Source organism: Prionailurus viverrinus, chromosome C1 (assembly GCF_022837055.1).
Source record: "Prionailurus viverrinus isolate Anna chromosome C1, UM_Priviv_1.0, whole genome shotgun sequence".
Classification (NCBI taxonomy): Eukaryota; Metazoa; Chordata; class Mammalia; order Carnivora; family Felidae; genus Prionailurus; species Prionailurus viverrinus.
Window position 1 is genome coordinate 8,469,341 of NC_062568.1, and position 21,614 is coordinate 8,490,954.

Consider the following 21,614-nt stretch of genomic DNA (forward strand, 5'->3'; position numbering starts at 1 on the left):
AAGTGGATTGAAGACTTGAATGTGAGACCTGGAACCATAAAACTCCTAGAAGAAAACTAGATGGTGACCTCCGGGACATCAGTCTTGGCAATGAGTTTTTGGATCCAACTGCATTCCAAGTAAAAATAAACAGGTGGCCTTGCATCAAACTCAAAAGCTTCAGCACGGCGAAGGAAACCATCAACATAATGAAAAAGCAACCTTCAGAATGGGAGGAAATATTTGCAAATCATATATCTGATGACTAATATCCAAAATATACAAAAAACTCATACAACTCAATAACAAAAAATATAACCATCCAGCTAAAAAGTGGGCAAAGGATCTGAATAAACATTTTTCCAAGGAAAGCAGACAGTGGCCAACCGGTACCTGGAAAGGTGCTCAACAACACTAGTCATCAGGAAAATACAAATCAAAACCACAAGGAGATTCCACCTCCCACCTATTAGAATGGTTAGTATCAAAAGGACAAGAAATAACAAGTGTTAATGAGGATGTTGAAAAAGGGGAACCCTCATGCACTATTGGGGGGAATGTAAACTGGTGCAGCCACTATGCAAAACTGTATGGGGATCCCTCAAAAAATTAAAAACAGAACTCCCATATGACCTAGCAACTCCACTTCTGGGTATTTATCCAAAGAAAACAAAAACATTAATGCAAAAAGATACATGCATCCTATGTTCAGTGCAGCATTGTTTATAATAGCCAAGACATGGAGACAACTTAAATGTCTGTTGATGCATGAATGGATAAAGAAAACATGAGATATCTATCTATCTATCTATCTATCTATCTATCTATCTTGATATATTTGAAGAACATGGCCACTATTGTGATCCACTATTACCAAGAACAAATGCCTATAAAATTAGTCTTTTGTAAGAAAGAGAAGAAAGGGTAAGTCATACTGGCAGTAGAGGACAGAATAAGAAGTTCAGAAACAGAATTGTACCAAGGTCACAGGGAGACTAATAGGAAATAATTAGCATAGAGCATAGGATGACCCCTGAGCCAGATGTTGACCTTCCATGTTCAAGTTTATCAGTGCTGCCTCTTCCTTAGTTTTCCCTACGAATGCTTTTATCTTTCACTTAGGATGTTTCTTTAATACTCCCTTTACTGCCCTGCTATCATTTTAAGAATCCTGGAACACTCATGTTCCCTTCTGTGCAGACAAAACGCTTGGAGTAATTGCTCTGAAGTCAGCCATTTGAACCTGCCCCTGAATTTCAGGCAATGTGTTGCCTCGCTGGAGGAGGGAAGAGAGGGAAGGGTTGTGTTTAGGGGCTTTATTTTGCCAACCAAATGAAAAGGTGAAAGTGATTGCTTTTTGTTTAGGATTGTCAGGATGTTGTTAGGCTCTTTTGGAGAAAAGGGATATTTTGGGTAGGATAGGAAACATTTCCCAGTGGTCCTAAAGTAACACTGTCACCTGCGACTGGCTCAGCCTTCACATAAGTTGACCATAACCAAAAGAGGCAGAACAAGTTAACATTGGGGGCAACTGACACAGATAAGCTCGAGTATCCCTAAGGCTCTGTGAGAAAGAGAATGGAGTACAGATACACCACGGTCCTTTGGAAGAGAATAATGGCTCCAGTCTTACTTAATGTTCTTATTAAAGATGGTTTGATTAACTTACCCTACATACAGCAAGCAGCATTTTAGAAAATAGGACTTCTAGTCCAACTTCTTCCACTGTGTGTTTATGTAACTGTTACGGACTTCGTTTTCTTCTCAGTACAACACCCGAATTACACTGGACTGTGAAGTTCTAGTATTTGTACACAAACGTCTGATTACACACATATATAATTCACTAAAAAGCTATATGCTGCATAGTACATATTTAAACTTAAGTACAGAAGTTCTGCTATCTTGGTATAGAGTTTTCAACTTCTTTGAACTTACAAATAAGTCTTGGGTGAACAAGGCTGCATTATGTATGTATTAATATATTTCTGGAATTTGGAATAATGCATACCCACTCGAATAATTTCATATACATCAGTGGACAAATACTTATTCTGTTCTTACCATGTGCCAGAACCTGTGGGGGAGATAAATTTAAAATACACATCTCCTACCACCCTTCTTTCAAGCCTCTGGCTTTTAAATAAGCCTGTTACCATTTACAACTACTTACCTATGGGTCTTGGGATTTCATATCAAGGCTATACAACTGAACAAAAATGGACAAATAAATTGGGACTGGGGCTGAAGGGAGACCCCAGATACCATCCTTAATATGCAATATCAACTACTGTGTACCCCAGAATAGCTTTATTTTTCTTAGCTATTGGTTTTGGTAGCAAGTAACATATAATCTGAATTTATAAAATAAATTCACAATACTAAGATCATTTTTCAAAACCTCTTTTAGCACACTGGAGGTGCGTCTTAGGACGTTGGCCACCAAAAATATGTGTTTTAGCGTCCCCAAGATGTCTTCCAAAAACAGTTTTAAATTATACCATGCTGTCTTATTTTGCTTCTCTGATCTCCTTGTTCACCTTGCCTATCACTGATGCAATCAGCAAATGCATATTGAGCATCCCTACAGTAGAAAAAGACAAAGCTTGGGGACGCTGTAGATGGGACTTCATTGGAGTCTCTGGCTTTAAGAAACATGTAATCTTGGGGCACCTGGGTGGCTCAGTTGGTTAAGCATCCAACTTCAGCTCAGGTCATGATCTCAGAGTTCATGAGTGTGAGCCCTGCATTGGGCTCTCTGCTGACAGCACAGAGCCTGCTTCAGATCCTCTGTCTCCCTCTCTCTTTACCCCTCCCCTGCTGATTCTCTCTCTTTCAAAATAAATAAATAATTAAATAAATAAATAAAACAAAAAAAAAATGTGATCTGGTGGAGGGAATTAACAGATTCAGGTAAGCATCCTAATAGACATGTACCCAGCATCTACATGGAGAGAGTCCTAATTTTTAGATTCCAGGGTGTCTTCACGGAAACAACTTTGGGGGTGTGAACTCTTTTTAGACTGCAGTAGAATATTATCTGGCCTTGTATAAGAATGAAATCCTAATACTGGCCACGACCCAAATGAACCTTGAGGGCATTTTACAATAAGTGAAATCAGCCAGACACACAATGAAACATAAGATGAGGTGCCCAGAATAGCCAAATACAGAGAGGCAGAAAGTAGAACAGTGGTTACCAGGGGTGGGGGAAGGGAGAGATCTGGAACTGTTGTGTAATGGGTACAGCATCATTTTGGGAACGAGACGGACTTTTGTGATGGTTGCACAACAACGTGAACGTACTTTGTGCCACTGATCTGTACACGTAAAAATGGTTAAAATCGTAATTTTTCTGTTATGTATATTTTATCACAATTGAAAAAAAAAATCTATTATCGGTTATAGAGAATGTGACTCTGATCTCAGGCTTTTCCATTTTATTAGTGAGGTCAGTGTTCTGTCTGTGCCCCTACCTGCCCTGCTGTGAACCAGGAATGGGCATTTTCATGTCTTTCAGAGGAAAGGTAAAGAGTATTTTGAACCCACTTGAATCCACCGAATCCCTATGTGAATGCAGTCTGGTAATTTTATGCATACTGAAGTATAAAGAGGTCTTGGTCATGCCCTTCCTATCTGCAATACCATCAACATAGGAAAAGATTTGTAACGGGAATAACTCAAAGAGCACCCCTGGACTTTTTTTCTCAATAGTCAGATTCCCAGGTTGCTTCTACACAACATAAATCACCTTAAAGAAAATGAATATTCCAGGCCAACTCTACACGTAGGATTCTCTCACTAAGTATCAAGGAATGTCCGAACCTCAGACGCTGTTGACCACTCTCCAGCCAGCCATGACTTGTGAAATAGAATCAAGCCAAAGGAAGTTCACCTTTCTCCTGTTTTGCCATTGATAGTATCAGGTGCACACGCTGACTCTTCCGGGCTGGTCAGCATTTCAGGACTACCATGGAAAGGCACAAAGCGAGCACCCTTCGGCTTAATCAAGTTGGGGCAGACTTCAGGGGAGGCCACTGTTAGGGGAACAGCGCAACCTAGTGGCCAGAGCACGGGCTGGTTCTCGGGAACATGGTTTTTCCAATGGCCATCCGGTACCCTTAAGACACGCCATGTAATGGTGAAATGGAAATGAGAACAGCACTTCTTCATATTCCACTACAGAAGGTAGAGGAAGAAGCATACAAACCACCAGAGCTTTAAAATTGTCCTGCTTGCCTTCATCTCATTCAAGAAGACATGTGTAAATCTGTATAAATAGTAACTCCACGGTTTAAAACAGAGATTTATTTACCGGAGATAAAAGGTAATGCTGTAGCAGAAAGTTAATGCTTCCAAAGGAAACCGGGCCCTCACAAGATTGCATTATTTTTTCGAAAAACACAACGGTTGTTACCTAGGGGAACAGCGGAAAATGAAAGTCAGGTCTCAAATGACAAATCGGAAACTCTCTTTTTTTTTTTTTTCTTTACTCTCAGAGCAGAATACAAACCAGAGAAACTTCCTTCACATTCCTTTGAGGTGGACCATGAAGACGCTGATAAGGATGAAGTAAGTAAATTACTGAAAGCTAAGTGTTTAAATCAGGAGGACAATTAGTTCCTGTCTTCCACTAGAGTATTCCACATTCTGACCAATTTTACAAGGAAGCTGCCATAGCTATTTGTGGAAGGGCTTTGAGTCCAAATGAGTCACGTTTGCTTTGAAATGGAACATGATTGTTTAAGACGCGTCGAAGAGAGAAAAAGGAGGCTCATTTGTAAGTGCAGCGTCTAAGATGTGGGATTCACAAAAGGTTGCAGTCATGCCCTTGATTCCTCTTCCACAGGATACCACCTCCCACTCATCTTCTAAGGGCGGTGGGGGAGCTGGAGGAACCGGAGTTTTCAAGTCTGGCTGGCTCTACAAGGGGAATTTCAATAGCACCGTGAACAATACCGTTACTGTTCGGGTAAGGAGACATCAAGGCTCATCTTTGTTTCTGCCAGTTCTCTGGACACCCCCTCCTTTGGTCACAGCACAGAGGAGTGTCATTTGCATCGAGTTTATGTTTCGGGTCATATTTTATTTATGAGGAAGGAGGACGCTGTTCCCTAGAACAGTGCCCAAGAATGTAGCACGCCCGAAGGAATTTCGGCATTTCTAATTTCTGTAATAGCACACTGCATTTTGAACTACCTGTCTATTTCTTCCCCTTTCTTTAGTCATTCAAAAAGCGCTACTTCCAGCTGACTCAGTTGCCAGATAACTCCTACATCATGAATTTTTACAAAGATGAAAAGATATCCAAAGAGCCCAAAGGCTGCATCTTTTTGGATTCCTGTACAGGTGTGGTGCAGGTGAGTAGATATCGAGTTTTGTTTTCCCCTCTTGGATTTGTTGTTGTTGTTGTTAATTTTTTTTTTATTTATTTTGAGAGAGAGAGAAAATGGTGGGGGGGGGAGAGGCAGAGAGAGAGAGGGAGAGAGAGAATCCCAAGCAGGCTTCGTGGTGTCCGCACAGAGCCCGACGCAGGGCTCTGTTCTGCTCGGGGCTTGATCTCACGAGCCACAAGATCATGACCTAAGCCAAAATCAAGAGTTGGACCCTTAACTGACTGAGCCATCTAGGAGCCCCTCCCCTTTTGGGCTTTTTAATCAAAGAGTGTGTTCATCCAGTCATCATCCATTCAAGTGTTTATGGAGTATCTGATATGAGTCAAGAACTGTTCTCGACTTTAGAGATCCGCTGGAAAACAACACAACCTGAGTTTTTGCTTTCACAAAACTCACTTTCAACAAAGGAAAAATAATAGAAAATACACAAAGAAAAAAATCAACAGAATGGAATCAGTGGGTGAAATCTGGAGTGAAGAAAAGAAATGGGGCTGTGGAAGGCAGAGAGACAAATGGTGAGGTTGGAAAGGAGTACCAGTGCTCCAGAAGTGAGAAAAAAACCATCTTCATAGAGAAATTATTTGTTCTGAAAACTAAAGAATGAGCAGGGGCAGCAAGTGCAAAGGGCCTGAGGCAAGAGCAAGTCTGGTATATTCAAGGACAAGGAGAAAATGACCACCCGTGTGGCTGCAGCATACAACGCCACTGAGCTAAAGAATTCAATAATATATAAACCATATAGCTCCCTATGCTTCATAAATCCTATCTTTATTATTGGGTAATAATGAGGTAGTACATTGGCAGTGCACATATAATCTTCTTCCTTCTAAGAGGAGGTTTCCTTCAAAGACAAGGATTACATCGATTCCCAAGAGCATAATTTCAGAAACAGACACGGAGCTTTTAGCGGACCATACTGTTGCGGAAGTTCTTCTTAGCGTGTGATTGTTCTTAGTGTGCGATGCGACATAGACCACTGTGGCAAAGGGAAGCAGAATAACTCCATAGACCTCGTTTGGACACCATGCTTTCATTTATTCTTTTCGCTCTCAAGAAGTAAGGGTCCTCCTATCCCCTCTTACGTAACAGTCAAAGCAACCAAACCTTACAGCAGCCTCATCTTGAATTTCACAAAAGGATGCTGGCTTGTGGAAGTTGAGGACTGTGTTTCTGGTCACCGGTCACCAGGAGCAGACCTTCTCTTCCCACTCACCTGCAGGCGTGGAGGCAGCTGGCTCCAGAGCTGAGATTAGGTCTTGGATTAATACCAAGGGGCACTCGGATATGTGGATGCGAAATGGAGCTCTCTCCAGTCACTTAGGCCTGGGCTTTTTCTGGATGGTCTATCTGTTAAAATCTGGAATTCCTCCAGAAAGTACTAATGCTGAACTTGAAAAGGAAAGAATTAATTAAGTGTAGCTGAGTAGTGGGCTAGAAGTGAAAGATAATTGCATTTTAATGCAGATGCCAGCTTTCCATATGGAAAGGGCAGTAAGGATCTTAATGGAGGGTGGAGATGGTTTTCTATTGTTGGCCACAAAGGAAGCTTCGGCTTTAGAAGCGTCCAGTAAAACTTCCCGCAGTAAGTGAAAGATCAACGATTACATTTTCTAGAAACTGAGCTAAAACTCTTAAGTATCTTCTTTTCCATTTTTTCCTTCAAAGCTCGCTCTAGCAAATGCATTACCATCTTTTAGGCAGTATCACTGCAGCCCGTGCTGTATCTCCAGCTCACAGAGATACGTATTACTATGACATTGCTTCTTCGAAGAATCCTATTAACTCGGTGTTGAGCACGCATCTCGGTGCTCAGATCTGACCTTGACTACAGGAACTTCTTCTCCATCACGTCTTAGACTGTACTTCAGTCTCTGCTGAAGTGGTGCCTTCTAGGAGAAAACAAAGTTTGGGGTTCATACAGGTCAGCATTCAAATCCTGGTTTCACCACTCACTTTTGGAGGCTTTGAGTAAGTTACTCGGACTCTGAGCTCAGGTTCCTCATCTGTAAAAACTCAGATAATGTGCTAGCATGGAAAAGGATCTGGGAGACCGTGTGTCTTCAGCCTTTCTTCCCTAGTCTTGTAACCAAACTAACGTGATTTCCCTCCTTGGTGAGTCACAGGTAGAAGCTACACCAGGTGAGCTATCTCACAAAAAAAAAGACTTCATGCGCAGCAAATACGGAGATCGTGGTGAATAACTTCCCTAGCAAGGGTGAGTGGGATCCCTTTATTTAGGGTTAGGATGAATATTTAGAAAGGGGAGCCTTGTCATCGTATGCAGAGCCAGGCATGAGGTCATACATGTGTCTTAAGGAAATATACCTATATATACATTGTATGTTTTATAAATGAGGCCTGTGTTCCTCTGGGAGGAGAGATTTTAATATTGTAATGAGGTAAAGGTAATTGTTGGTTACTCTGTGGGTCACTCCATGGTCCATCTGCACTGGTGTGAGTCAGGGGTTGAGTTCAAACTGGTCTGGACCTTCTGGGCCACAGTTCTTTGCATGGGCAATTATTGTTTGAGGAGTAGTTTTGGTTTTTATCATGGGGTGCTGTGCCCTTCAGGCTTTTTGCCTGAGTTCAAAGGTAAGCTGGAAAGAAGAGCTTAAAGAAAAATGTGGGACGTAAGTCCCTAAGTACAAGCAAGTGAGCAGTAAAGGTCACCGCTAGCTGGTGATAAGCTTTCCATCAGGTGCAAAGATCACAACTTTGAGAAATAGACATCCCACTGGGGAAAGACCTACCTAGAAAATCTCCATTCACCTTCCTGAAATTTCTATCTAAATATTCTTCTTTATTCATTTATTTTTTATTCACTCATGTATTCTTTCATTCAACAAACTTATTGAGTGTCTATGACATACTAGGAACTGTGCTTAGGCATTGAGAACTCCCTGCTGAAGTCAAAACCAGAGAGGAACATAGGCTCATTGTTAATGATTACACAGTGTCACAAAAGCTATCAACAACACCTGCTATTGAATGTTCTAGGAGCACAGAACAGTGATGAATGAACTCTTCTGGGTCAGCTAGCAGGATTTGCCAAGGTAGATGTTGCACCTTAAAGCACAGCTGCATTTCTATTTCACTCCCCAGTAGATGGCCATTCAAATATTTGGGAACACTACTATATCTTTGAAAAAGTTTAGCCCTATACCCCTTCATTTCTATTCCTATTTATCAAAAACTTGTAGCCCTTTGGGGAGGGAGGACCTCCAACTTCTTGAGATCACTGGGAAGATAGATGTCTGGGTTATGTACCACCTTGTGTCTGGATCCTGGTTCTCACATATTTGCTTATGGCTGTCTCTGGCTCATGAGGTCTTACAAGTGGAAAGAAGATTCTCAAATAAGATGCAAGTTTAGTCATTTCTCTCCCAAGCTCTCAGGTACAAAACGTGCCTGAAGACGAAACATGTACACACAGGATCACAGAACAAATGAATAATAGAATGAGTCAGACCTGTTTTGTCAAGAATCATTATCAGTTTCTCTTGAATGAAACAGAAAAAAGGAACAAAAACTTTACCTCAGAAGTGATACCTACCCTCTGGCATTCTTAGGAAGTCCAAGCTCCTAACGGTCTTCTGTGAACAAGCCATTTTTGGTTTGCTTCATTCAGACCCAATCTACGTCATTGTGTTTTTCTAAGAATAATCGTTGGAATTCTTAGAAATATATTTCAAGGGTGACATCAAGCAGAAGGAAACTCCTACCCAAGTTTCTCAGAGATTTGTGGTGATATTTACGGTTGGAAATTTTTTAGATCTTGATTTAAAAAAAAAATTGACAATAGTTTCCATTTTGTACTATAATCACATAGTGACAATAGATGTGTTTTATACCCCATGCACTCCTGATCTGGAACAGAACTTCCAGTTTTTGCTGCTTCAGTTTTGATCTGGGGCCAAGGGACATCTAGGCCTGTGTTATCCCATCTGATTCCTTCAAGGTCTTCTTATTCACTCATCCATTGGCCCATCCATCCATCTATTCAAGATTTTGCCACTATGGAAGAGAATGAATAGTCCAAGCATCCCGTCTTTTAGGGTTCCCACCACAACATTAATAATGACCGATGTCACTTTATGCAGGCGTAAATGGGGGTGGGGGGCCAAACGCTGTTTATTTCCTCCTAGGGGCCGAATCTGCCACGTTGTGGACATGGATTCCAAGACCGTGGCCTCACGTGCTTAACTGAAGTCTAGAAACTTGGATACATTCTGCAGCTCAGGAAGCCCACCACCTGAAGGAAGTGGGGCCAGGTGTGAGACAGCAGGGAGCAGCTTGGAGTGTGCATGCCCACATAAACGTAGTTAAATCGGGAGGGGAAAACTGCCAAGGAGAACAAATCTAGAAACTAAATCTGACCTATAAACTTCACATTAGCAAACTCTGGCTCTAAAGAATCTCATTTCCGGGGCGCCTAGGTGGCTCAGTTGGTTAAGCATCTGACTCTGGATTTCAGCTCAGGTCACCATCTCAAGGTTCTTGAGATTAAGCCCCGGGTGGGGCTCTGCTCTGACAACAGGAGCCTGCTGGAGCTTCTCTCCCTTCCGATCTCTCCGCGCCTCCCCTGCTTGCACACACGCGCGCGCGTGCTCTCTCTCAAAATAAATAAACTTCTATAAATAAATAAATAAATAAATAAATAAAATCTCATTTCCAGTGATAACAATAAAAACCAGAATGACACTGTACTTTTATGTGATACATTATGTGGCACCAGTTGATGGAACGCGCATTATTATTGTTTTATTGAAATAAAACTCAGGGAGATAGAGTGCCTTTCCCAAATCACAGAGCTAATAAATGGCAAAAACAGGTTTGAAGTGGAGGGATGTCCAAAACTACAGAAAGATGCCCAAGGAAATAAGCTGATAATCATACATCATATGGGCACGCCTGCATATATTCATACATCTATCCTGCATAAGCCACATGGACGAAAGAAGTACTACAAAGATATGCTCATGTGAAGCTTTAAGCAGTGGGTTTCAGGGGGAGGATTTATTTCAGCAAACATATATTGAAAACTTAGGTATGCTAGGCTTCGTGGGAAAGCCAAATATGAGTCAAATGTGGCTTCTGTCTTCAAAGAACTCCCAGCCTGTGGGACGATGCGTAGAAAGAAAAAATAAATGGAGCACATGCAAATAAAATGAGTGGCACATCTCAAACAATAGGTTCTGATGACATAATGTAAGACTACCATATAACATATAAGATATATAAGATACAGAATGTATCACCGCTTGAGACTTTATTGTATTTTACCTATAGTACATGCATAGTACGTATGCTATATTTCTGCTTATTTGTTTACGGACACTCCATTACACTGGAATGCAAGCTCAATGAGGGCAAGTGCTTTATTTGAATGTTTTTAAGGCTGTGCACCTGACACGCAGAAGGTACCCAGTACATTTTTGTTGAATGAAATGCACAAATAAACATACAGAGAATGGAAAGGATTACATCAATGGTAGCCACCAACCCCAGTAACCTGGATGTGATGTTGTGTGTTTCTTTTGGGAACTCTTCTTTTGTTCCTGCAAAAGATGCTAGTAACATATTAGGCACAATGGAATATTTTGTTTGGGTAACTTGCTTTGATACTCAATTCTCCATTGGCTTTGGTAGCTTTGTTGGAGTTTCTATTTCGGAACCTTTCCAGATGAGTATTGTGGAAACAGACCAGTTGGCTACAACTCATTAAACATGTCAGTTGGCATTAGGACATATTCACAGTTTCCTGCTTTTTATGAAGCTGTGTAGATGGACTGTGGTGAGCTTTAGTAAACGGAGGAGTCACGTCTGCCACAAAGGACACTGTTTTCAGGGAAACAGGAAAACTGGGAGATCGAAAAAAAAAGAATATGATTATTTCCTGATTACCACTATAATGACATAACAACTGCATTTCAAGATTATTAAAATGTCCCATTGATTTTCCTATTTTTGTCCTTTCTTTTTTTTTTTGTGATTTTATATGCCATTATGTTAGAGATCACAGAGAATGAGATAGAAAACCACTTAGGCATCACAGTCTTCCCCAGTGTAAGCTTCTCTATGACTGTAAGTAGTTCTGTTCCGCTCCAAAAAGAAAAAGATAATTCGGTTTTTGAGAAGCTGCAGATAGAATATTTCACTGATAAATACGCCCTTTGGAGAAATAAGGGCTTGTTATAGTTTGCCCAAATTTTTGCAAAATATTTTTTATAAGATTGTTGACATCAGCAACCCATTTTCCGATTCACTTGAAGTAGAGTATATAGTTTGGAAAATCAAGTTTTAGTGTCTATGTTTTGTCCTGTTTTCTGTCTGGAATTCTCTGAGTTCCTTTTCCTCTGCATTTGAAAGCAGGTCGCAGTTCCATTGACTTTTAAGTCGTACAATTAATGTAAGCATTTTACATGGCTTTTCATCTCCTTGTCCACATTATTTATGACATGAGATTAATTAAACAGATTCTTTAATCTGTTTGTTTTCAAGACAACACTCAGACTGGCTTGCATTTTGCTGTGTTCAGATCCTTAACAGTGTTCCAGCCAAAGCTATGCCCTGAACTCTGAGCATTTCGAGTTCTTTCCTCTGTATCTATTTCTGTTCCTGTTGTTTTATGAAGGAAAACTATCTCCTTTTACACTCGCTCAAGGCCAAGCTCTCTTTGCCCTTAGACCCTCTGTGTCAGTGCAGGCCGCATGGGGTTTTATGGACCTCCTTCATGAGACCTGCCAGAAGTGTGTGTTAGGGTGTGTGGAGGGAGTCCACCCACACCTCCTGTGGAGATTATAGCTTCTAAGCATTTGCATTCTTTTTTTCAATTTTGTTTTTATTTTTTAAACTTTACATCCAGATTAGTTAGCATCTAGCGCAACAATGATTTCAGGAGTAGGTTCCTTAATGCCCCTGACTCATTTAGCCCATCCCCCCCCCACAACCCCTCCAGCAACCCTCAGTTTGTTCTCCATATTTAGGAGACTCTTCTGTTTTTTCCCTCTCCCTGTTTTTATATTATTTTTATTTCCCTTCCCTTATGTTCATCTGTTTTGTCTCTTAAAGTCCTCATAGGAGTGAAGTCATATGACTTTTGTCTTTCGCTGACTAATTTCACTTAGCATAATACCCTCCAGTTCCATCCATGTAGTTGCAAATGGCAAGATTTCATTCTTTTTGATTGCCGAGTAATGCTCCATTGTATATATATACCACATCTTCTTTATCCATTCATCCATCGATGGACATTTGGGCTCTTTCCACACTTTGGCTATTGTTGATAGTGCTGCTATAAACATGGGGGTGCATGTGTCCCTTCGAAACAGCACACCTGTATCCCTTGGATAAATGCCTAGTAGTGCAATTGCTGGGTCGTAGGGTAGTTCGGTTTTTAGTTTTTTGAGGAACCTCCATGCTGTTTTCCAGGGTGGCTACACCAGCTTGCATTCCCATAAGAATTTACATTCTTAAAGAAGCCGCCTGTATGTTTGCTTTGCCCCCTAAAGTTTGGGGCCACCGCTATCTTTCTGGCAACCCCCACTGTGTTTATATTGCAGCCAAAATAGCCTCAAAATGCAGCTCTGGCGTTTTATGAGTCAAAATCATCCTGTCCTCTGCTTTCCTAGACCCCAGAGGGTCTTGAGACAACAACAATATTCTCATATCGCAATAGCTTTCTGGTTCTCAAGAAGAGTTTTTATACCTTAAGTTTACACCTCTTCTTCAGCACATTCACACAGAATCTAAGTACGTTTATCTTCCAATTTCACATTTTTGTGATTAACTGGTTAATGCCTGTCTCCCCTGTTCAGCCAGGGCAGCTAATGTGTCTGTTTTTGCACAGCACGAAATGTGAACACGACAGACACCTCTTTTTGAAGGAATACCACTACTGCACTGAGTAGTGAGGATAACCAGTCAGCCTCTGCCCATATCAAGTTCATAGACTATTTAAAAAGCCAGCCAGCGAGTGAGTTGTTACAAGGAGTGTGGGCCAGAGCCAAGAGCGTGTCCTTGGAAGAATCTAGAAAGTGGCATTTGAGCTATGAAATTCTACAGCGAGAATCACAGCTGGGTTTTTTTAGCTAATTCTTTTTTCTCCTGAATTTTTCTTTTTCTTGAGGTTTATTTGTTACCCTTGTCTATCGTCAGCGCTTAGAGAAGCCATGACCTCCCAGGCCATGACCAGCCCTTTGGGATGTGATTGTGCCAGGAAGGGCACAAGGAAGGGGAACAGCATTTGCTGAACATCTTTGCCCCTGATCATCTCAGTGGGTTAGAGGATAAAGAGGTTTTTTTTTTTCCTTTCTCTGCCGCTTGCTACCTGTAGAATCCCAAGCACATTTCAATTTATCTCCCAAGCATCCATGTCATTACATATTAAATGGAATAATTCAGTTTGTCTCCCAGGGCTGTTGTGGGATGAAGCAGAATAAAAACTATGCGTGCTCAGCACGGTACCTGCCATCTAGACGGCAAGTGGTTAGTAAGTGTCATATTTGTGGTAGTCATCATGATGTTGTGGAAGTTGAAAGGAGGAAGCTATTTGAGGACAGTCTTCTGAGACCATCACCAAGAAAAAAGACCTTACCAGGAGGATATTACAAATTATTTTTTCTTGCCACCAGGAATAGCAATCCTGTCCCCAAAAAGAATCTTATACTTTGATATTCAGCCACAATCCCACACTATAATGTTACTCTCACCTTACAGTTCTTCTATTTGCTTTTTACCTGGTTGTCTTAAGCCCATAGACCTTGCACTGTTGTAATTGTGGGTGCTCCAATGGCTTCAAAGCAGAGTTGACTAGGGGTAAGGGTTGACTACCTGTATCAGAATTAACTGAGAGTGAATTAGAGATGGGATATCTTCAATAATTCTTACAACCACTGCAGATAATATAACACTAATTATATCATTGCGGGCTATATCATTCCGCTTTGAATTTATAATTCTAATCTCATGGCAGGAATGTATAAAAGTGCCATAATACTTTGCTCTTGTATTCCCTCCAGTTTCAGTGCGCTTCTCCCATCTTGGAATAGTTCAGTGGTTTTACAGATTTCAACTTGGATGCCCCTTCCTGGAAGGCCAGCCTGAAGTGGCTACTCACCCCCAAGCCCATTTTAATTCTCTGTACAGCCCCCAATTTCTGTTTTCCAGTCCTTTGTGTATTCCTTCAGTCCTTTGTTCATTCATTCTTCCCTATGAATGTCAGTTTCCAAAAACAGGAGGCAATCCTAGTCCCTTATAAAAGGTGAGTGTTTTGAACCCACTGGTACTAAGCCCTTCTGTGCGACAGCACAGGGTAAAGTTGTGAGCGGAACTGACCTGGTCTTCTGGAGGCAGCCATGAAGGAGGCACATGTTGGTCAAAACAAAGAAATGAAAATGAATACGTATGGACTTCCAAATTGGCATACGTGCCCTGGAAGACAAGAACCTCATCCTGAGAAATTGGAGAAACTTCAACTGAGATCTGAAGAGTGACTACAGGTCCCCTAAGTAGATGAGGGACAGACATGGTACTGACTATGTGTGAGGTACTCTCGGGGGAGGGGCTGCTTCAGGCCTTGCGGCAGCAACAACACATGTAACCAGAGCATATTCAGGAACTAGAGCCAAGGCCTCATGGGTTCGTCACGAAAGGCAAAGTAGAGATGTCGAATAAGAGAAAAGTTGGGAGGCTGATGGAAAAGCCAGAGCCAGAGAAAGGAATCGGGGTGCCCAACCATGTGGACATCCTTTAAAGCCATTGGGGTCAGATGAGAGAGAAAGGAGTCCAAGGCATGACTGAAAAGTGGTGGCTGATGAAGAAGAAAGGAAACCAGAATAGATTGTGGTCATGGAAACCCAACACAGACAGGTTTCAAGGAGGAAGTGGAAGCCACCATGTTAATTCTACTGAAGAGTCAAGGAAGATCCGAAAAAGGAAATGTCTTGGATAATGCAGCAGCATAGAGTTTGTTAGTGACCATGGCTAGTGCTGCTCCGGGGTGTCACGGGGCCAGAAACCCAACTGGAGTGAATAGTGGACGGAACACAGGATGAGAAAGTGAAGGCAGACCCTCTAATCAACGATTTGAAGAAGTTTAGAGCGTCTTGCCACATGTGCTTGAAGGTGAAATTTTTGAGCCACCACGATCATCCAATCAACAAGAACCTAAATAAAATACATCTTAGCACCAAAAGCCCTGAAAGAAACCAAACAGAATGATTCATTCCCACCCAAATTTTTGGCCTTCGTTTGGCCGATCTTCTTTATGTTACTCTCCTATAAAGGAAACACTTCGGAAGCACGACCCCCTAAAAAATGTCTCTCGCTCTCTAAGACTTATTATCTGGTGTTTTTGCTTTCTGTCTTTTTGCACCACAGAATAACAGACTAAGAAAATATGCTTTTGAATTGAAAATGAATGACCTAACCTATTTTGTGCTGGCGGCTGAAACAGAGTCAGATATGGATGAATGGATCCACACCCTGAACCGCATCCTGCAAATCAGTCCTGAGGGGCCACCTCAGGGGAGGAGGAGCACGGAGCTTGCAGATCTGGGGCTGGGTGAGAACGCACACACCCCCCCTTCCCTTCCTTTGCAAAATGTGACCTGTGTGTTTGGTTCCTCTAATGAACCAGTTAACTGTGGTAGCTGTCAAGGCTAACTAGTTAACTGTGGTAGCTGTCAAGGCTAGCTCATCCGTCCCTGAGCTCCCGAAAAGCACCCCGAAATGCTTGACTTTTCCTGAATAGTGAGGATCACCATACTCAGGTATGATTTTGAGTTTACTGGCAGTGATTTGAGGCTGGAAATCATCTGTCGGCAGTACTAAAAATGTACCCATGTCTGATGGGAGGTTACCTTAGATGGGGTAGTTTGTGTTGCATAGCCTTTACTTTACTTTACTTTGATTTAATTAATTAACATGATATTATGTAAAGACAGACATGCATTACTTCCTTTTAATTGAAAGATATATTTCATGGATACTTCTTGACCATACTGAGATCAGCTTATATGTGACAGTTCCATAAATGTTGCACAATATTAGAGATCTTTATGAAATAAAAATATTTTTCTTCTTCCCATCCTTATTACTTCTTAAAATTCTAATTCATTCTAGGCAAAGAGAGGGGAGCAAGAGCGTGGAAAGGACAGGTGATGAGAGACACATAGAAAAATAGGTCCATGACCACAGGAAAGCCAAGTTCACTTCCAGAGTTGGTCGCTCCTCCCGAAAGGAAAACTATTTTAGGACATTTTGTCCTAAATGGGGATCTTAGACACCAGAGTCTTTAGATTCTAGTAGTCTAAGTATCATATTCTATAAAGTGAAAGAGGCATGGGGCAGTGAGGAAGAAAGCTGTTGTTGACTTTAACACAACTACTATGTACCATAGTAGGCATTTAGCATTCATGATTTACTTAATGATAATCAACTTGAGTATTCATGTTTATAGAATTTTAGAGAGTTTAAGTAACTGAAGCCAGAATATGGGCTTGAAGTTGATGGCCAGAGAGTCAGAATATCAAAAATGTACTCACAGATAAGAAAACTTGAGTGTGCATTGATGGAGTAAGTCATGACAACCCCAAGTATAAGTGTGGTATTATAAGGGTCAAGAGTTCTTACGCACATAGGGTGGTGTCATGGAAAGAATCCCAAAATGACCATCAGGAGGTCTGATTTCCAGGCCTCGATCTTGTAACAATATAGAGTCCTGGAGGCAGGATACAACGAAGACATCTGCTCACCTGCATCCATCCCACATCCGGTCTTGATATGCCACAGCCCGGAGAGATGTGTGATTCATGAGTATTACTTATTAACCTGTCTTGGTGTATCTTTTCAAGATTCGCTGGATAATTCTGTAACTTGTGAAAGCACACCAGAGGAAACAGAGTCTTCAGAGAACAGCCTACACCCAGACTTCGCAAAAGTAATAAAGCCGACATTTTACTATGCAGATAAATTTGAATTACTTATTAGTTATTGTTTTCATGGAAAAGATGGAAATGCTGTATTTTAAAATTTAAACTAAGAAATGCAACATTCAAAAAACAAAAGCATGTTTTGATCGGATTTGCCGCGTGTTAATGGATGATATTAAAAGAGTGATGATACTAAGGGGCAATTTCTTGGCCATGTGGAGGGGGCCAGGCTGTAAGTATTTGGATGGTTGGTTACCAAAAGCTAACACAGTTTTCTCTGCAGTACCTCACAGAAACTGAAGAGACTGTCAAAACGACTCGAAATACGGAGAGATTAAATCTGTTCTCGCTGGATCCAGATATAGATGTAAGTCGAAATTCCTTCTGAGCAAGCGTGAACTCAATCCACACAATTGTGGTTTAGAATTCAGGATTTCTTTTTTTTATGATGGGTGTTTGTTGAGAAAAACCTTCCACCTTTTTTGTAGACCTTGAAACTTCAGAAAAAGGACCTTTTCGAACCCGACCTTGGGATCAAACCATTTGAAGAAAAAGCCGCCAAGAGGATCATGATCATTTGTAAAGCTCTCAACTTAAATCTTCAGGGATGTGTTACGGAGAATGAGAATGACCCAATAACGAATGTAAGTTTCCCCTGTTACATCCAATGCCGGTCAGCCAATATCACTCCACCCTGGCCAAAATCTTTTCTATTCCTGATAATCCCAGGCACTGAGTTCACACCAGCTAGTGCACCAGGGAGTATGAATGGCAGCATTTTCCACATCACAAAAATGCACGAGTTCTGAAGCGGACGTACTACCGTAAAATGTTCCTTTTACCTTGAAGAAGTGTCAAAGGGACTGTATTCTAGTGTCCTTTCCATTCAATCGCACAGTGGTTCAGAGTTTCCTAAGGCATTGTTTATATCTACTTGGTGGTGGCTGAGATGGCTTTTAAGTCAATTTTTTTTTAATTTTTATATTTATATGTTTGTTTGAACGTATATTAGAGAAGAGTGTGGACAAACAAATCAACTCTGAGATTTCACAGCTATCACTGCCTAAGACAAGGCTACATAGTGAATCAAGTAAAATAATATTGGATAAATACTAAATAATAGTATAGGCAAATGGGAGGAAAAAAAAGGTGCTTCACTGATATTTGGGAACCACCACAGCATTCATTAAATCAACATAAGATTCCTTTTCCTGCTAAGTGGACTGTCTTGAAAGTTCTCTCCTATGGGGGGTGGGGAGGGAGGGGAGGATGGGTGATGGGAATTGAGGAGGACACCTTTTGAGATGAGCACTGGGTGTTGCATGGAAACCAGTTTGACAATAAATTTCATATTTAAAAAAAGAAAGAAAGAAAATTCTCTCCTAGGAGTCTGGGGACAATTCTATACCAATTGTATAAAAATTATTTTAATATTTATTTATTTACTTATTTATTTATTTATTTATTTATTTATTTATTTATTTTGAGAGACAGAGAGAGAGCATGAGTGGGGAAGAAGCAGAAAGAGGGGGGGAGAGAGAATCCCAAGCAGGTTACCTGCTGTCAACACAGAGCCCAGCATAGGGCTCAAACTCATGATCCATGGGATCATGAATGTGAGCCTAAATCAAGAGTGGGATGCTTAACCGACTGAGCAGACCAGGCACCCCTAGACCAATTGTAAAGTTATTTGTGGGAAGGGGGCATTCCGCGAGCATAAACATTAAATTCTGAACTATAAGGAAAGAAAAATTATACATAATCCCGCCACCAGTCCAAGTCAGTGTTGTTGTACTGGTATGTCCCCTTTCATTGTTTTTAATGCAGTCCATTTTGATTTTTGATAAATCATCCCTCAATTATCATCTCCCACCTCAAAGAAGAAAACTTATTTCTAGATCCATATTATAAGCCATATTTGCTTTTTAGAAGACAAAACAGCATTAAGCTTTCTCTCTAGACCGAGCACCACACAATTCCATGCTCATCTCCATGCTGAAGTTCAATGAGACTTATTAGCCGTGACAGTGTGTGGCTTGAAGAAAGGATGGACCCTTTCGTACCTGCTGCCCTTGGGTCTTCAGGCATGGCACTGGTTCTTTGAGCCCATTTTCCCTGGTGTGACAGAGGGATAATGGTACATGCTACGAACCTCAGATTGAATGAGGAGAATCAAGTGATAATGTGCCTCTCTTGGGTCAGTATGTCTCGCCTTCCCATCAGTGAGTTCTGCCACGCTGGGCAGGTAGCTTACCTTCCCTCTCCTCTTCTATAAATGGGATAATAATAACAGTAGCTGTTTCAAAGGACTGTTGTGAAGAAGTCATGAAGTAATATATGGAAAGTACTTGGATGATGCTTGATGCACAGTAAGCAATCATTACATATTAACTGTTATTTTAATAGGTGGGAAATTGCTTGGAAATTTGCGAATGCTATACATGCAAGGTATTGGCGTTTTCAGTATGGCACATGAGAATCTTGTTGACAAGGTAAAATTGAGCTGACTCACCAGCAAGAATCTTCCCCCACAATGAAACTTGCTCACATTTTAGAACTATAATTGGGCAGTAGGTATGTGAGTAAAAATGATACTACTGGAAGTCACGTTTATTCCTTTTTCAGCAAGTACTTACTCTGTGCACCTACTGGGAGCCAGACTTTTTCTAGGTACTCAGGAAACAGCAGGGAACAAGATAACAAGCCCCCTGCCCTCTTGAAGGCTGACTCTTTTTGAAAAGAACAAACAATAAATTTTTTTTAAAAAGATAAATAAATTAACACCAGAGTTGTACATTATTTACAGTTGTTTTAAATAAATCAGTATGACAGATGTGATACAGAGGAACTGGGAGATGGCTCACGTTAGGTAGAGTGGTCATACGAGGCCTCTCTCAGGAGGTGACGTTTGAATACAGACCTAACAGGTGAGAAGGATAAGTCAGGTCATGGGAAAATATTCTAGGGCAGGAGAACGAGCAAGTGTGAATGCCCTGAGACAACTAAGTCTTGGCAAGTTCTAGGAACAGGAAGTAGGTGCCGAAGGGAAGAGCAGACCAAGGTAATGTGGGAAGGACAGTCCAAGGGAAGGTAATGTAAGGTACAGGCTGTAGTGAAGTGTTTGCATTTATCCTGAGTGGAGGCTATTGAAGGATTTAAAACACTTTCAAATGGTGTGGTTCGATTTCTGTTTTTGTTTTTGTTTTTGATTTTTAAGATCCCATCAGAAAAAAAATAATGAATTGGAGGAAATAAGAGTTGACCAAGGATGGAAGATAGGAGTCTGCCACCTAGTTCATTGCATGGCATAGACTAGGACTGGCAAGGAAGAAGGAGAGAAATGGGTGGATATGACTGATGTTGGGTAAATTGGACAGACAGGCTTCTCTGATCCATTGGACAAGGGGAAAGAGTATCTCAAGGATGAGTCCCTCGCTTTTGCTTTGAATACTTCTATGCATGGTGGTGCCATTAAAAGGGCAAGACTAGATGAAGAGCAGATTGGGGGGATATTGGCCCCAAATTCCATTATGGGCATGTTAAGCTTCATAGGCCCACTAGATATCCAAACAGAGATGTCCTTTGGGTAGATTCAAATACAAGTTTGGAACTCAAGGGAGTGGCCACGAACTAGGTATCAACTTGGAAGTCTTGTCCATACAGTGACCCAGAGGGTCACATTTAGGAATTTCTGTGTGAATAGAAAAGGGGCCAGGAACCAAACCTTTAAAAGATGAATAGAGGGATTCCTGGGTGGTTCAGTCGGCTGAGTGACCAACTCTTGATTTGGGCTCAGGTCATGATCCCAGGGTCATAGGATCAAGCCCCAGGATTCTTTATCTCTCTCTCTCTCTCTCTCTCTCTCTCTCTCTCTCTCTCTCTCCCCCTCTCCCCCACTCATGCACTTTCTCTCTCTCTCTCTCTCTCTCTCTCTCTCTCTCTCTCTCTCTCCCTCTCTCTCTTAAATAAATAAACAAATAAATAAATAAATAAATAAATAAATAAATAAATAAAAGATGAATAGAGAAATGACCAAAGGAGACTAAGAAGGAGTGGCCATTGAAGTAGAACTAAACCAAAAAAGATTGGGCTATGAAGCCAAGAGGGAACATGTCAGCTGTGTGGCATGGTGCTGAGGAGCTGAGTAACAGGAAGCCAGAGAGGAGCCCAGTAGATATGCCAACATGGAGGATACCTGGGACTGTGGAACGAGAAATTTCCATGGAGTGAAATGGTCAGGAGGAACAATCAATGTACTTTCATTCAGGATTAAAATTTAAAAAACAAAAGAAAAATCAAAAGCCCT

The 21,614-nt window shown here is 41.2% G+C and overlaps 1 protein-coding gene across 6 annotated transcripts in view; it reads left to right on the plus strand.

Moving 5' to 3' along the window:
• Positions 1 to 21,614, plus strand: part of DOCK10 (dedicator of cytokinesis 10) — a 272,061-nt gene that overhangs the window by 151,875 nt on the left and 98,572 nt on the right. For all 6 annotated transcript variants that reach the window (XM_047873141.1, XM_047873140.1, XM_047873137.1 and 3 more), the window contains exons 5-11: positions 4,479 to 4,551; positions 4,829 to 4,951; positions 5,205 to 5,339; positions 15,756 to 15,939; positions 17,231 to 17,316; positions 17,592 to 17,675; positions 17,797 to 17,952. In XM_047873141.1, coding sequence (XP_047729097.1) covers positions 4,479 to 4,551; positions 4,829 to 4,951; positions 5,205 to 5,339; positions 15,756 to 15,939; positions 17,231 to 17,316; positions 17,592 to 17,675; positions 17,797 to 17,952 — 841 coding nt within the window. The remainder of the gene's footprint in view (positions 1 to 4,478; positions 4,552 to 4,828; positions 4,952 to 5,204; positions 5,340 to 15,755; positions 15,940 to 17,230; positions 17,317 to 17,591; positions 17,676 to 17,796; positions 17,953 to 21,614) is intronic.